The sequence below is a fragment of the Carya illinoinensis genome, chromosome 5, assembly GCF_018687715.1.
Source record: "Carya illinoinensis cultivar Pawnee chromosome 5, C.illinoinensisPawnee_v1, whole genome shotgun sequence".
Lineage (NCBI taxonomy): Eukaryota > Viridiplantae > Streptophyta > Magnoliopsida > Fagales > Juglandaceae > Carya > Carya illinoinensis.
In genome coordinates this window covers 7,416,565-7,432,121 of record NC_056756.1, presented here as the reverse complement: position 1 = coordinate 7,432,121, position 15,557 = coordinate 7,416,565, and the positions used below count along the sequence as shown (strand labels likewise).

Below are 15,557 nucleotides of genomic sequence, written 5' to 3'. Positions count from 1 at the left end.
TCTTCTCAGTGCACAAATTCTCCACATGAAGATGCAAGTCCTTTAACATATCAGTTTGAAAATAGACAGGCATCACATGCTGCAATGATTGCCCAATTTAAGCAAGAGTTACAGTCAAAAGACTCTTTGGAAAGCAGGTCATAGGTTGATAATATTTAGCTAAAAAAATGTGAGGATCAATGTGATAGTTTTGACCTTCTAAATTGGTGGAAGGTGAATTTAGTTAGATATCATGTACTTTCAAAGGTTGTACGCAATGTATTAGCAATACCGGCATCTACTATGGCTTCTGAATCTACATTTAGCACTACAGGTCATGTACTTGACCCTTTCCGAAGTAGTTGAAATTCGATAATGGTTGAAGCTCTCCTATGTGCACAAAATTGCATAAAATTGGTTTCGTTCTTCTTCTACTCCAATAAACCTTAGGACTTTATTGAATGAAGTGGAAGAATTTGAGAAGCAGATGGATATAGATAAGTTACTAAGTACATGATTATTGTTTGATATATTTTGTTTTATCTTTTATGTTATTTAACTTTCTTTAATTTGTTTTGTTTTAAATTTTTATGGATAGAACTAGTTGGGGACTTTGTTGATTTTGTGGAGGGATCAAATTCAATGCCTACCACTCTTAACCCAATACTGATTAAAGACTAAAAAGGTGAGAAAGGAAAATAGAAGCATAAACTATTTGTAATTTAATTTATATTTGATTGAAAGTGTTTGCATTATTGAGTTTTGTAATTGTTGAATATGATAGACCCGCAAGTTAACTGACATTGTGGATTCTCTTGCAGGCGGTTTGATATAACTCAAATTCCTTATGTCTATGATTCGTGCAAGTCATCTATTTCAAATCCATATTGGATCAAAGCATTAAGAAAGCATGACATCACTTTACACACATTTTTAATTTTTGCATTTCAAATGGAAATATTATCGTATATTATTGTTAACTTTGTTTACTTCTTTGTTCCTTAATCTCATTCCTTTTGCCTTCCCACCCCCCTTTAACACGCGCACCCCACCCCAAAAAAAAATCATCGATTGTCAATTCAGCAATAGTGTCTCTTTTGTATATGTCCTGTGTAGCCTATGCCTATCATTATTGATCAATAAGATTCTTCATTACATAATTATTCCCTCCATATATAAAGAAAGGTTATAAACTCAAACGGAAATATGTAGGAAAAAAGTAAAGTTAATGCAGTATGCAAAGGTATAGTTTTGTGTTAAGGGAGTTGTTGGATTTTTTTATATTTATGTTCAAATTAACTTCTTATTTTTATTTTTTGTTTTTATGGACAAGGCAAACTAATACGGAAATATTAAAATTATGATCCGAGTTACATTATGTCAACCTATACGAGTGTTGGGATTGGAAATTTAATGAAAGAAAATGTTATTAATCCATCTTTACTGTTTGCTCCTCTATTGAATTTATGAGTAGTCCATAGAATTCTTTCTACACAACCTGAAACTATGCATGGCATGCTTGTAAACTAGTTACTTCGTTTCTTTATGAGTAGGAATATGCATCAAAACTAGGGTTGCAAGTCATTTTGGGTTTGTTCAGCTTACCAATAATCTGAAATGGATCTCCATGGCAGTTATAGCATAACTCAACTTTTGGCCCTGCTGATTCGAACTTGACATCTTGGCATGGTTGTGGTGAAGCATAAATATGACTTATTTTGTTATTTATCCTTAGTGTTTAAGCTGTGGTAGCTTATATAACTTTGCTATTGTTGGTTTGATTACATTTGAATGCTGCGTTGTTTACATTTTATAATAAAATAGTTATGCTTTTTATTTTGTCAAGCAAGAATAGATGCTCATGCATGATCTGATTTTGCTTGATTTGATCTGACAAGTAGGAAACAAAGTTGTGTAGTGAGGTTTCTTTAGCTAGTAGCATTGGAGCTATGGCCACTTGCCTCTTTATATCACCTTCATAACAAATCCATTGATTAAGTTTAGGTTTTAGAAAAAAAGAAATTAAAACAAGTGAAGCCAAGCATGCATGCAGCTATCACAGATTCACACACACTAGAATATTAATGTGATAACAGTTATATATAATATAAGTTTGTTCATGACATTTTGGTGCATATATATATGGTAAATTGATAATTCATTTATTTACATATTATAAAGTATTGTGAAAAGTAAAAAGTATACAAGATGCAGTAGCTGCCAAGCCCAGAAGGATAATTGTTATTTTTTGAATTGATGTAATCATGTAAATACTTTATGCAACCATTTATAGTTTTTTTTTCTTTTTTTTTATAAGTAATTTATGCTACAGCCTATGTTATAGTGTTATTTCAATTTCATATTTGAGAGCTATGTTTTTATTTAGAGTTTTTGATGTAAATTACTAATATGACTCCTAATCTCCTAATCTTCTAGTTCTAGTCTTCTACTATTATTTTTTTGAAGACCTTTTAATTTTCATTTTCTAAAACTTGTATAATTTTTAATTTTTATTATCTATGCTTGTGATTTTTTCTTTCTTTCTTTTTTTAAGAACCCAGATTTGATGTATGTTACATTGTTTAAACTTGTTTAAATTATTTAGATGGATATAAAAAATTTTGATTTTTTTGTAATAAAAGGTTTATTGGGCCATTAGGCCGAAAATTATAAGAAAATTAAGACTATTGGGCTGAAAATAAGACTATTAGACCAAAAATTATAGAATAAAAATATTGGGTCATTGACTCATTTGAACCAACCGGACCGGTCCGGTCCTTCATGAGTTCAGTCCGATCCAACACCTTGGATCAAATAGATTCGGTCCGGTCTACAAAATCTCTCCGGATTGGACCGAACTCTACTCTAGGTACAAGAGGTTCTCGGACATAAATAATAATAATAATAATAATAATAATAATAATAATAGTAGGGTAAAATGCACCTTTCAGATGCGGAATTGACAATTATTATCTGTCAGAAAATGCAAAGCGAGAGCTCACTGGGACTGGGCATCAAAATAAGCATCTGAATGAGTATATATATATATGAACACATTCTTATCCAGGGGTAAAAAAAGCATCATTTCTAGGACCTGGGAATTCTCTCATCCCCATATCCAATCTCCAAGACATGAGCATTTCACGAAATATCCACGAAATATCGCATCAAGCATCAGCTTTTGACAACTATAAATCTTTTGACAATTATGAGATTAAAAGGTTTTCTTAAAATAATATTTACATAAATAAACTCATTATTTTTCATCGACTTGACTCTTTTTTTTTTTCCCTAAATAACCAAAAACTTTCTTATAATAAATTAATAATCCTGAATAGACACTGCATATTTGCATTACACTTTTTTTTTTCGTGTAAAATGCACACACTCTTCTAAGTAATTCTAGAGCACGGAGTCTTCTTCTTCCCTTCGAAGCCTTTGATGCCAGGCAATGAAAGCCTCAACCTTTCGCTGGAACTCCTCGCTGCTCATTTCATTTTCGGGATATGAACTTTTCTCCAACTTCTCACAACAACGAGTAGCACTCTCCCGGCATTTTCCTTTCTCCTGGCCCTCACGGCTTGATTTCTCGCACAACGTCCCGCCATTTGAATACTGCGAGTAACACTCAACCGTCCGGTAATCCCTGACTGCACTCTCATCAGAAATATTGCTATGCTCGTCAAGTTTTGGGGTCTCGTCTGGGTGAGTCTTCCGATTGATCTTTTCACTTTTCTTGATGAACTCCTCATAAAGATCAAATCCTGAAGTCTTTGTTGTAGAATCTCGAGCTGAAAACTGCCCGGACTTAGCGAAAAGGGTGATAATGATAACATTTCCGACGAAAAAAACGAAGCGAGGGCTCAACAAGACGAGTTTCACATCACGGAAATACCCGGTGGAGTTCTTGACAGCAAGTGCGAGTTGCATGGAAAGCCTAGAAATCAAGACAAGAACAACACAAACCTCGATTACCCGGCAAAGGTTTGCGATCTTTTGAAGCTGGCGATGCCTTAGCATCAACGCGTTCGCCTTCTCAGCTTTGATGCTGTAGAAATTGAATGAATCCATTTGCATATAAAGGGCTTGATAGACGTACAAAAGGATCGAGGACTTTCACTTCCCCTTTTTTTTTTTCCTTTGTTTTGCAGTTTTCACTCGAAAGGGAACTGAGTTTTCATCACAGCTTCATTAGCGAAAATTTGTCTGAACAAGGGAAAGAGAAAAAAGGCTTCCATCATGGAAGACGACAAGGCGGAATTGAGGTTTCGGAGCATAGAGACAGTTAAAAAAAAAAAAAAAAAAGCAGCAAAGGCTTGAGAGGTAAAATAGAGAGAGTTGGAAAGGGAAAACAAGAGAGAGTGAAGTACAATATTTATGCTCTGCTTGTTCAAAAGGGGATGTTCTTCAGCTCTCTACGTTTCTGTGTTTCTATTTATAGGCTGTAGAATTAACCTTTTTACTGTTTCATGTTTGCTTTATTTCTTCAACTTTCTGTTGTTTTTACTTCTCTCTCTCAAAGCATTTACCTGAGCAAAGTAATTTACCTTATCTAGAATATTCAAATTTTGGTTTCTTTGTGCCATTGAGGACCATTTTGGAGATATGTGCTGTTTTGGGAAAAATAGAATAGAATAAATTCTCCATTCTTTCTATGTGTTCGGATAAGAGTAGAATTTCTTAACAAAACAAAATGTTAGGGGACGCATGGCCTAATCTCCTTCCTTTAAATGTCCCTAATAATTCCACAGCATAACCTCTTTTTTTTTTTTTTTTGTTTTTTGTCTCCATGTTATATAATTAAAAGTTCCAACTTAAAAGAGAGTGGAAAATGCAAGCACTACGAATCCATTAAAAAGAAAAATAGCAGACGAGAATCCATGGGAGGCTTTTTAAAAAAAAAAAAATACTAATTTTTTATCCTCCATTTTCATATTGAGATTTTTCCAAATTTCTTTAAATCTACAACCTTTTTTTCTTTTTTTTTTCTTTTTTTTACAATCAATCAATAGAATAATCTTGCATTTTTTTTATTAAAAATAATTTCTATATATTATTATTCTTAATTTAAAATAAGATTGTAAAATAATTTTAAATGATTTACAAGTTGATATTTTTAAAAGAAAACTAGTAATGATGTTCTACAAGATATTATGACTTTATATAATACGTTAAATATATTTTATAAAAGAAAATAATTTTGTAATATAACATATCACATATTATCACACCATTTTGTAATTTTAATTTTATGAAATCATTTTGTAAGTAATTTTTAAAAAAATAGATTTATACTTAATTTTGGGTTGGAAGCAAACCAGAAGGAACGACACATCGTTCATAGGTTCGCGGGAGCCACCGAAAAGAGCGACACGTCGTTGTGCTGTTGACGTCAAAAACTCAAAAGAGGGGGTACATAGGGAACGGCGTCGTACGTAGCTGGGTTTACTGTTTACATTATCGAAATTCGAAACCCTAGTTCTATAAAGCGCCTCCGCCCCTGCTGTTGCTTCTTCTTGGCGCCTCCCTCTTCGCCTATCCCTTCTTCCCTGTGATCCGATCCGATGGTATACAGCTCTGTTATTGAATTATCGTAAAGATTTATCACTAGCTGTGAAGCTTCTCTCTATCTCACTCTTAACTAAATGGTGGATTTTTTTGTTTCTTGTCGCAGGCTCCAAAGAAAGACAAGGCTCCTCCACCGTCCTCCAAGCCTGCCAAATCTGGCGGTGGAAAGCAGAAGAAGAAGGTTAAATCCACTCTAATTGTTGTTGTACAGTGATAATGTGCTATGGTTTTATGAGTATTTGGTAGAGACCCCGAATGGATTTCTGATAGTGCGTTAAGTTTGTTCATTTATTTTATTTTCTGGGGTAACAGAAGTGGAGCAAGGGAAAGCAGAAGGAAAAGGTGAACAACATGGTGCTTTTCGACCAGGGCACTTATGATAAACTCCTCTCCGAGGCTCCGAAATACAAGCTCATCACCCCCTCCATCCTCTCCGACCGTTTGAGGGTATAAGTTTATTATCGTTGTTTTATCTTTTGTTGTTGAAATATTTATGTTCGGATATCGTTGCTAATCAGTTCTGTAAGCACCTCGATTGCTTTGTATTTTTTTTATTCGTGGGCTTATAAAGCTTTTACGTCGTTGTGTGTGTTTCTAAGAAAAACCCGTTCAGTCATTGCGAACGAATTAGTTTACCAGAATGGTTTTTTAGAGATACTAATTTATCGGAATCTGAGTTAAGAATTATTGGGGAGAATGTTAAACTACTAGAATCGGAGCAGTTGTTGGTGCTACCACTAAAGTTTTCAGCAAAAGAAATATCATATTGGGTTGGTGTTGGGCAACAATCCTGGATGGTCATGCTTGGGTGCGTGGTTCTTTTCAGTCGAGGAATGGTTCACATGACTGGTTTTAGTTATGAATGCCGCGATAAAGTAACCTGCACATATATGCTATTCTAACAGACCCTTTTTTGAAGTATTTTTAATTTTGATAATGGAGTCTGAGGTTGTAGAATCCAAACAAATATGGCTTCCTAGTTTGATGCGTAATACAAGCATGTTGTGAATGAATCAACATTTTTCTATCGATAGAGGATTTCGAGTTTTTTTATTATAAAAGAAAAGACGATTTCTAATTTCCAAAATTCGTGCATCCATTGGAAGGAAGGTCAATTTGGGTTCATGATGTTGAAGAGGAGCTATTTATCATGAAGAAATGATATGAAAAATCTTTGCTTGTCGACAATGGGTATTACCACAACCAGTTTTTTTATTCTGTAGTTGTGATCTGTTTTGAAAACCGATTTGCATTATTATTTTAATTAGATTATGAGTTATTGATTGTTGATGAGAGCACACCTTGTTTCAGTCTCTGGCTATAGTCATCGCCTTGGTAAGTAACCATGCTAGAGGAATACTGGCATAAGCAGTCTGAATATACAGCAATGTGCTCATAATATACTCCTGCCTTCCTCTCCTTTCCTGTCCTGCCTCCCATTAATGACTCCTGCCATGTATGTTTGTCAACTCTACTATTGGAGTAATGTGTTCTCTTTATAACTTTTCTGCTTTGCATGCTTCTCTCAGATTAATGGATCACTCGCAAGGAGGGCAATCAGAGAGTTGATGGCCAGAGGCTTGATCAGGATGGTGTCTGCACATTCAAGCCAGCAGATATATACACGGGCAACAAACACCTGATTGTTTTATTGTCTTCGCATATTTAGTTGCTGAGTTTGACTGCTGTTATTATTTCCATGTCAAGACACACCCGGATATCTTTGTTTAATTGGGATCATACGGAGTGATTCAGACAGTCGTTGTTTTTGAGTTTCCTTGAAATAGTGTCTACTTATAGAATGGAAATTTGATATTGGTGGTTTTGATCTTCACCCTCTCGTATTATGCTTCCCTTTTTGTATGTTTAAAGGCAAGAAAATTATGTGGTATGCAATGGGCTAAAGTTAATACCATTGCCACATGTTGTAGTCTTGTAGATTTGAGGCATCAAAGTATGATGGTGCCACGAAATGTTGCGTCTCTAAGGATCCAGCGGAAGTGCCATGAATTGTTGTCGCTTCGTGCAGCGGATGCATGAGACCAACTAATGGATGCTAAACATTATGAGAATAAGATCCATAAATGTAGGGGAAATTACCGGTGCATTTATTGAAATCTATTTCAGCCCAAGCAAAACGACCTGGGGTTATGCTTGGATTTCGAATTCTCGAGTACAAATAATTATTAACTTGGGAATTATTTATTGGTGGCCTTTCATAGGAACAAGAAATAATAAATTGGAGGCCAATAATCATAAACAATAGATAGATTTCGTATTTAGGCCATTTCAAAAAGTAGAAATTGTTCTTTACCTTTGGGTTATTTTTATTTTGAAAACTTTTCAAATTCATTACCAAACGAAAAAAAATTAAAAAAAAAACTTATTCTCGTGAAAAATGAAATTGAATAAAGATATTTTTTTTTTTCCCTTAAAAGCTTCTTGACATTGTACTAATAAAGTTTTGTCTTCAACAGTGTCATCAGCAAGGACCAATAAGTAAAAATCCCCGTAATCTATGGCCACCATTGACCTAAGAAAATTAAAAGATCCACAAGTTGTTGATTGTATCTCAAAAGGAGTGATTTAACAGCAAGCCATGTGAAGCCTTTGTCACCTAATAATTGGTGTTTATCAATATCACCAATCAACAAATGATCCCTATGATAGAAACTCGAACTCTAGCCCCTGTATTTTTCCCCACTTCATAAATCCACATCTCTATGGGCCCACTCCATCCTTTGGGCTCAGATGAATCGGCCAGAGAATTCTAAGGAATTTATATTTTATTGATATATACTTATTTACAAATTTACTTATTGGCATACTCAGCATATCACTGTTGCAAAGTCTTCCATCTTTATTATTATAAAAATATGTGTTAATATTTTAGTTATTTTATAATCACAGTAAATTCCACAACAACTAGATGCTTTGAATTATAAATAGTATAACTTGATTTATTGTCATGGTGGTGTCACGTAAAGTACACGTTTACGGTGAAGAGAGAGCCAACAACTAAAGTACTAACTTGGGTCGATGTCAGAAAAATATGACCTACCTCATGTGTTTTGGATGTTTTCCCAGATGTTAAGCCCATGTCATCACAATTTGCCATCCATCCCTTTCACTTTATCACTATCCTTTGTTACGTACCTGTGTATGTAGTGGACTCAAATGTCTGCTTCTGGGTCCCCCACCGAGGATGGTCCCTCCGGATGGTTTTCGGGCTTAATCCTATCGACTACCCTGTCTGTCCGTTTATGTGAGCTCATATCAGTCGTGTCAGTCTTAAACATGACCAACAACTTTTTGGGTATTTTGACCGTATTTCTACAAATTGGCATTGCTGTAAAGCAATTTCTTTGGCGTTGGCATCTAAAAACTCTGGTACTATTCTCGTGGCATAAAGCTAGAAGTGGCTATCACCGTTGAAAGTGAGAAATTAGAGTAATATCTCTGGGCAACGGGCTAGTGACATGACTGAAGCCTCAACAATGGGGATACCGGACCATTATTATGTTTGAATTGGACATTTCTCTTTAATTGTCCATGACATGAACAGAGATAGTCCTGTTCCTTTTCCAGTTTGGAACATAACTGTACTAGTCTGGAAACTATTGGAATTCGGTCAGCCTCATCACGCACTAATTTAGATTTGCATGAGATATTAAGTCTGGTTTTAGTCTCTATACGTGTATCCTATCCTCTGGATAACAAGGTTTCAGATCCTGCTTCCATGTGATATGTCTAATGTCCAAGCCGTGAAAAATGCAGACCTCTGCACTAATAGGAATTTGACTTGTGTTGGATATTCAACAAATGCGTCGATGGAAATAACGCTAAAAATTGTTTCATCCTAGCTTGCTTGCTTTTGTTTTGGTTTTTTTTTAATCTCCCCTCCCTGTCTCCTTGGAACAATACTTTTTTCTCAAGCATTGCTAAATTATTATTTATTTTATACTTATATGAGACCCAAACAAAGATACTTTTATAATAAATAATTCAAATTCCGTACGGATTTAGGCTCTGGAGATCAGCAAACCTATAATCAATAATCATACCTTTGAAGATCAGTAAAGTCATTATCATTCAACTGCTTGGAGAGTCGTCAGAAAATTTCTTGTTGATGTGCAACTTAACAGTAGTTTCCAGGCAGAGAAAGTAACCTCTGATTTCGGGATGGGTGCAACATGCTTACATGTTATTTATTTTTCTTGAGGCTTTGGCAAGAAAGGGACAGGTGTGGGGCTGATAATAGCTGCTCCGACTGCAAGAAGGAACCTTGAAACTTGGACTGTGGCAGGCAGTGGGCTCAGCCACTCAACTATGGCGTGGTGCATTGTGGCAAGCCTACATTAATTTTTGTCACCGTCATTTTTTTTTTTTTTGGTATATATATATTACACACACCGAAATTGCAAGATTCCTAGGGAGGGCTTTCAAGCTGACATTATTCACGCATTTCACTGCCTCTCAAGCTGGGTCGTACTCCTACTTTCAGGATCCTATAGCTCGCTGATCACGCTCAACTATCGCAGTTTTGGCGGTTTTGAACTTCAGGTCGCCTTTCTTCTACTAGGATTTTGTTCTTCCTTTTCTTTTTTACTGTAAACTCTTTTTCACTTTCTGGATACTTGGATTTGTTGTTTCTTAGGAACTTAACTTGGTCTGGATGCTAAGAATTTCCGTGGCATTCTCATGTGCTTCCCAGATTTAGATTTATCTTTGTTTTTGAAACTTCACCGAGGTTGCCTAGTTTATGGTTTTTATTCTTAGAAATCTTATGCTTAATGTAACTTTGAATGTCTGGCACTAGTGTCTTCCTGGTACCTTTATGTGATCTATATACTTTACTTAGAGTTCAGAGTTTTACTTCTACTTGACCCATCGTTTTAAAGAGTTGTACTTTACAGGGATTTGGGTTTCAGTATTTTGTGGGAGCATCATTCATATCTCATCCATTACAATCGGGAGTTGCTGATTTTCTGGGTTAGTCTTTGGCAACTGTAATGGATTCCTGCTGTTTGACCGTGAAACCCAATACCTATTTGGCAAAAGCAAGCAAAGGTCGTCTCAGTCATGGAAATAATGGGCTATGGGGGGAGAGGATCACAGGGAGCCTGAGTAACAATGTATGGGCAAATCAGATGGCGAAAAGTTTGACAAATGAGAAGGTCACAAAGCTCAAACCTGGTGTTGCTTTTGCTGTAATTACTTCCAATAATGCCCAAGAGGCTGTGGTAAGTTAATTTCAATCTTTGATCTATTTCAAATGCATGAAAGTGTATTATTTTCTTTGTATTCACCTCTGTTAAATACTTGGAAACATCGTGTGATCTTAGTCATTGTGTATGTCTATTGAAATTGTAAATTTAGATCCATCGTCTCTGTAATTTCAATTTGATGGGGTGGTTATATGAATGCTATCATTATTAATCTTGGGTGTGATGATCTCAGACCATAAAAGCACCACCCTATTATAGACGAAAAGCAGACCCAAAAAATGTGGCTTCAATCATATTGGGAGGGGGCGCGGGGACTCAACTCTTTCCTCTTACCAGCAGAGCAGCGACACCTGCTGTAAGAAAATAGCTATAGATGTATATTTGATTAATTTAATTGCTTGTAAATTAATTTAGTGGTTGAAGAAGAGCGGCTTAGCCTTTGTTAAATTGTCCAGTTAGTTAGTTATTTTTATGTGATGAGTTGGTATGATCTGCAGGTTCCTGTCGGGGGGTGCTATAGGCTTATAGACATACCAATGAGCAATTGTATCAACAGTGGCGTAAACAAGATTTGTGTGCTCACTCAGTTTAACTCTGCCTCCCTCAATCGACACATTTCTCGCACCTATTTTGGAAATGGTATTAACTTTGGGGATGGATTTGTGGAGGTATAGAACCCAGCACAAATTATTTTGATGTCAGATATTTCATAAATTTATTGGTATTTAAAGCAACATGAATAAGTTCCCACTTATACAAGGGAAAACAACTTAGGTTTGATTTCTCTCCTGATAACTATTTACCAAGCATTACAGAATAAAATCTGCATCATTGGCGGACAAGTGTTTAGGGAAGCCTCATGTTTTAATTAATGCTATATGCTGTATTTGGTTATCAAGAGAAGGAAAGAGATCACAGTTTTCTATGTTATAAATGAATGGACCAACCAATATAATAATTTTTCAAGATCCTTGATTTTTGATGACTCAAAATGTTCCACTTCCCACTTGGCAAATAGATTCTGGCAGCCACTCAGACACCAGGGGAAGCAGGAATGATGTGGTTCCAGGGAACAGCTGATGCTGTGAGGCAATATTTGTGGGTATTTGAGGTGGGTGTGGCACTTTTTTATTGATGGTATAACCAAAGCAGACCCAGATATAAATAGATGGACCTTTAACCTACATTTTTCTGAAAAATTATGCTTTACCTCCTTCAAACTATTATTGTTTTTGCAATATAACCACCAAACTATTAAAATTGTCATCTTTCCCCAAACAACTGCTTATGGAAATTTGCCCCATTTTAACAGATTCAACCACTAAAAGTGTGCTACACCGGTCACCAGCTATTTTCATACATCCAATGGTTAGGTCTTAACGAGGGAATTAATTGTAGCTTATGTTTCAAACTGAAGACAAAGTAACAACTTAATAATTTGGTGGTTAAATTGCAAATAACAATGATTTTTAGGGGTAAAGTATATTTCTTTTTAATTTTCATTCTTTTGAACTTGAACTCTTGAAGTGGAGTCTGGTATATATTACATTGATTATTGTAGGATGTCAAGAATAGAAACATCGAGAATATATTGATTTTGTGTGGGGATCATCTGTACCGAATGGATTATACGGACTTATTGCAGGTATGCCATAAGTTATATAATAAGATCCAATCATTTGATTTTTCATGTATTTAAAAAACCTGGTTTATCTATATTCAATGAATCAACAGAGCCATGTCGAGCGAAATGCTGATATTACGATATCATGTGCAGCGGTGGGCGACAGGTTTGTTCACTCTTATTTTTGTCGTCCTTTAAATTTTGTCTTTATGGGTTAATTTGCTCTGATCATCTAGTGATCTTTAATGTTCTTTCTGTGTACTAACACAACAATTTCTTCTGCTAAGAAAGTAGAAAAAAGCTTTCTCCTCTCATAGGAGGAAAAAAAAAAAAAAAGAACAAGAAGAAAAAGATTTTCCTCTGTTTTATGAACTTAATTTCATCTCAAATAGATTTGGCACTTTTCAGCCGTGCATCTGACTATGGATTAGTGAAGATAGACAGCAGAGGCCGTATTGTGCATTTTGCTGAAAAACCAAGGGGAGCGGACCTGAAAGCAATGGTGAGCACTAAGTGAATCCAATGCTAAGAATTGATTTTCTTTTTCCTATCCTAAAGATTTTTTGTTTCTCTTTTTAGCCTGATACTCTGGAAAATTACTAGATTCGATCACACTTGGGGAAAGATTTAAATCTTATATGCCAATGATTTTGCCCCAATGAAGCTCAAAAAGCTTCCAAATTTCTCTTGCTTTGAACCTTTTGTAAGCTAACTGCAGACATCAGAATGATCTATCTGAAGATTTTAAGCTTGTTTCCCACATTGTTGGTATCTGCTTTTACCCATGCATGTGTTTTAGACAGTAATTGAACTCCCATGTTACTAACAAATACAAAAATTTACTTACATCTATGCAGCAAGTGGACACACGTCTTCTGGGGTTTTCCCCGCAAGATGCTGTGAAAGCCCCATATATTGCTTCAATGGGAGTATACGTCTTTAAGATGGATATTTTACTGAAGCTTTTGAGGTGGAGATACCCTACAGCAAATGACTTTGGATCTGAAATCATTCCGGCAGCTGTGAAGGAGCATAATGTCCAAGTAAGAGAGCTCTTAAAGTTGTGAAAAAATATCTTCAAAGTTTGAAAAATACCTCTGTTATTGCTGAAGGGTGTTTTTTTTTTTTTTTTTTTTTTTTTTTTTTTTTTCCAGTAAGGCTCGACTGTGACAGATTTCTCTTTTTTGACAGTCTTTCATATTTAGAGATTATTGGGAAGATATTGGAACCATAAAGTCCTTCTTTGACGCTAATTTGGCCCTTACTGAGGAGGTTTGTTTAATAGTTTTAAGATTAACATCTTTGAATCTGATATTCCCGGAGTTGCACTGGATGCACATTCGTTTTCGTTGAGCTCTAACTCAAATGTATTTCCTCCCTCCATAAGAAAGGGGAGGGTGAGGTTTTGGGTTTTTGACACAATATATGACTTACCATCTAAAAAAATCCTAGTCTTATGCCTTTCTGTGAAATAGACACGCCTGTTTATACCCTGCTTTGCTCAATCTATTTACACCTTTTTTGTCAAATGGGGTGAGGTTCTGCCTGTAACACGTTGAAGGCTTCGGATTTCTATTATAAGCAACTTGTACATAACCCATTACTACTGAAAACCAGACCTTACATTGTATGGAACTTATATAATTGTCTTATTTCCTTGTTATGAAATCAACATATATGCAGTGACTATCTCAATTTTGCAGTTTCCAAGTTTCGAATTTTATGACCCCAAGACACCCTTTTACACATCTCCTTTATTCTTACCACCAACAAAGATTGACAATTGTCGGGTATGCTGACAGACTTGGCTCTTGTCACTTGCTTCATTGAGTTACTTGCCCTTCATGCTTCAATTGGGTTTTGCAGATTGTGGATGCAATAATCTCACATGGATGTTTCTTGAGAGAATGCAGACTTGAGCATTCAATAGTCGGTGAACGCTCAAGAATAGATTATGGTGTTGAGCTCAAAGTAATCTATCATATTTTCTGCATTTTAATCCTCAAGCACAAAGAACCCAGTAGACTAGAGCGCTTTGTTTTGGTTGCTCCAAAAACTTAGTTGAGTGGAATTTTCCATTTACAGGATACCGTGATGATGGGTGCAGACTATTACCAAACTGAACCTGAAATTGCCTCTCTCTTGGCAGAGGGGAAGGTCCCAATAGGGGTTGGACAGAATACAAAAATTAGGTAACTGGCCTTGAAATCGAGAATTATTAAATCTAGATTGAATACTAGAAAATTCAATGCTGACAATGTTCATTTTTCCCTTGAAAGGAACTGCATAATCGACAAGAACGCAAAGATTGGGAAGGGAGTTATAATCATGAATAAAGATGTAAGCACACCACTCATGCTCAGCCCTGCCTTTTGCCTTCCAATTTTTATAGTGCATAGAACTTCTGATCAAAGTAAAGTGTTCATTTTTATATTCTGTCTGAATGTTATCATTGCAGGGTGTTCAAGAAGCGGATAGGCCAGAAGATGGATTTTACATTCGGTCAGGAATCACCGTTATCCTGGAGAAGGCAAAAATAGAAGATGGCTCAGTTATATAAATGGATCTCAAGTACTTTCTTTCAGAGACTGGATGGGTGCTTCATTGTTAAGGAAATAAGCAAACAGCAGCAGCAGCTTTCTTACTGCATGAAATCTAGAAGCTCTTTGAATCTTAAAAAAAGGATTAGCTTATTAGCCTGTAAGGGTGAGCAGATGCAAGAAGTAAATAGATCAAGCAGAAAGCTGGCGGGTTGTCTGGCTGGGCAGGTGGCTGCCTTCTTCCTTCTTATTGGGTTTTCATCAAAGACACTCTCTGTATCCATAGTGATCAGGAATAATGGTATTGATGAGTTGACTCGTACCACTATCAAATTTTCTATGTTAGTACATGAAAAATATGTAACTATAAAAGATGATCTCTTTATTTATTCGGATTAGAAAGTTTTATGTATTGGATCCATTTATTAGGAAGTAAAAGAGGGTTAAAAGTATAAATTAACAACATTAAATTTATCTCTTCTCGTCTTGATTAAACATTTTCTTACCTTAAACCTTTATGATAAAAATCAGCAAAGTTGATCTTGGCGGCTTCTCTCGACGCTTTCCCGATCACACCTCCGACGCTATATCCGGTAGGTCGATCAATATTATTAATAA

General features: G+C 35.7%; 3 protein-coding genes across 3 annotated transcripts; 2 read left to right on the top strand and 1 right to left on the bottom strand.

Moving 5' to 3' along the window:
* Window positions 1-3,215: 3,215 nt before the first annotated feature.
* LOC122309548 lies at window positions 3,216-4,394 on the bottom strand. Its single transcript, XM_043123059.1, has one exon. It carries the CDS (start codon window positions 4,054-4,056, stop codon window positions 3,382-3,384), a length of 675 nt encoding a protein of 224 aa, XP_042978993.1. The 5' UTR covers window positions 4,057-4,394; the 3' UTR covers window positions 3,216-3,381.
* Window positions 4,395-5,410: 1,016 nt separating this feature from the next.
* LOC122311853 (40S ribosomal protein S25-2) lies at window positions 5,411-7,381 on the top strand. Its single transcript, XM_043126601.1, has 4 exons — window positions 5,411-5,546; window positions 5,654-5,728; window positions 5,860-5,994; window positions 7,077-7,381. The coding sequence occupies exons 1-4, from the start codon at window positions 5,544-5,546 to the stop codon at window positions 7,188-7,190; spliced, it is 327 nt and encodes a 108-aa protein (XP_042982535.1). The 5' UTR covers window positions 5,411-5,543; the 3' UTR covers window positions 7,191-7,381.
* A 2,200-nt stretch (window positions 7,382-9,581) lies between these two features.
* LOC122309358 (glucose-1-phosphate adenylyltransferase large subunit 1-like) lies at window positions 9,582-15,413 on the top strand. The gene is made up of 15 exons (XM_043122832.1): window positions 9,582-10,110; window positions 10,464-10,790; window positions 11,008-11,130; window positions 11,273-11,443; window positions 11,794-11,886; window positions 12,337-12,420; window positions 12,510-12,565; window positions 12,808-12,901; window positions 13,257-13,442; window positions 13,591-13,671; window positions 14,103-14,189; window positions 14,266-14,370; window positions 14,485-14,591; window positions 14,679-14,739; window positions 14,858-15,413. Exons 2-15 carry the CDS (start codon window positions 10,560-10,562, stop codon window positions 14,957-14,959), a joined length of 1,581 nt encoding a protein of 526 aa, XP_042978766.1. The 5' UTR covers window positions 9,582-10,110; window positions 10,464-10,559; the 3' UTR covers window positions 14,960-15,413.
* Window positions 15,414-15,557: the final 144 nt, after the last annotated feature.

Coding starts and splice junctions, on each gene's coding strand:
- LOC122309548 (XM_043123059.1), bottom strand. CDS start 4,056: ATGCAAATGGATTCATTCAATTTCTACAGCATCAAAGCTGAGAAGGCG.
- LOC122311853 (XM_043126601.1), top strand. Junction 5,729..5,859: donor GTGGAAAGCAGAAGAAGAAG/GTTAAATCCACT, acceptor CTGGGGTAACAG/AAGTGGAGCAAGGGAAAGCA. Junction 5,995..7,076: donor TCCTCTCCGACCGTTTGAGG/GTATAAGTTTAT, acceptor TGCTTCTCTCAG/ATTAATGGATCACTCGCAAG.
- LOC122309358 (XM_043122832.1), top strand. CDS start 10,560: ATGGATTCCTGCTGTTTGACCGTGAAACCCAATACCTATTTGGCAAAA. Junction 11,131..11,272: donor GCAGAGCAGCGACACCTGCT/GTAAGAAAATAG, acceptor TATGATCTGCAG/GTTCCTGTCGGGGGGTGCTA. Junction 13,672..14,102: donor ATTTGGCCCTTACTGAGGAG/GTTTGTTTAATA, acceptor TCAATTTTGCAG/TTTCCAAGTTTCGAATTTTA.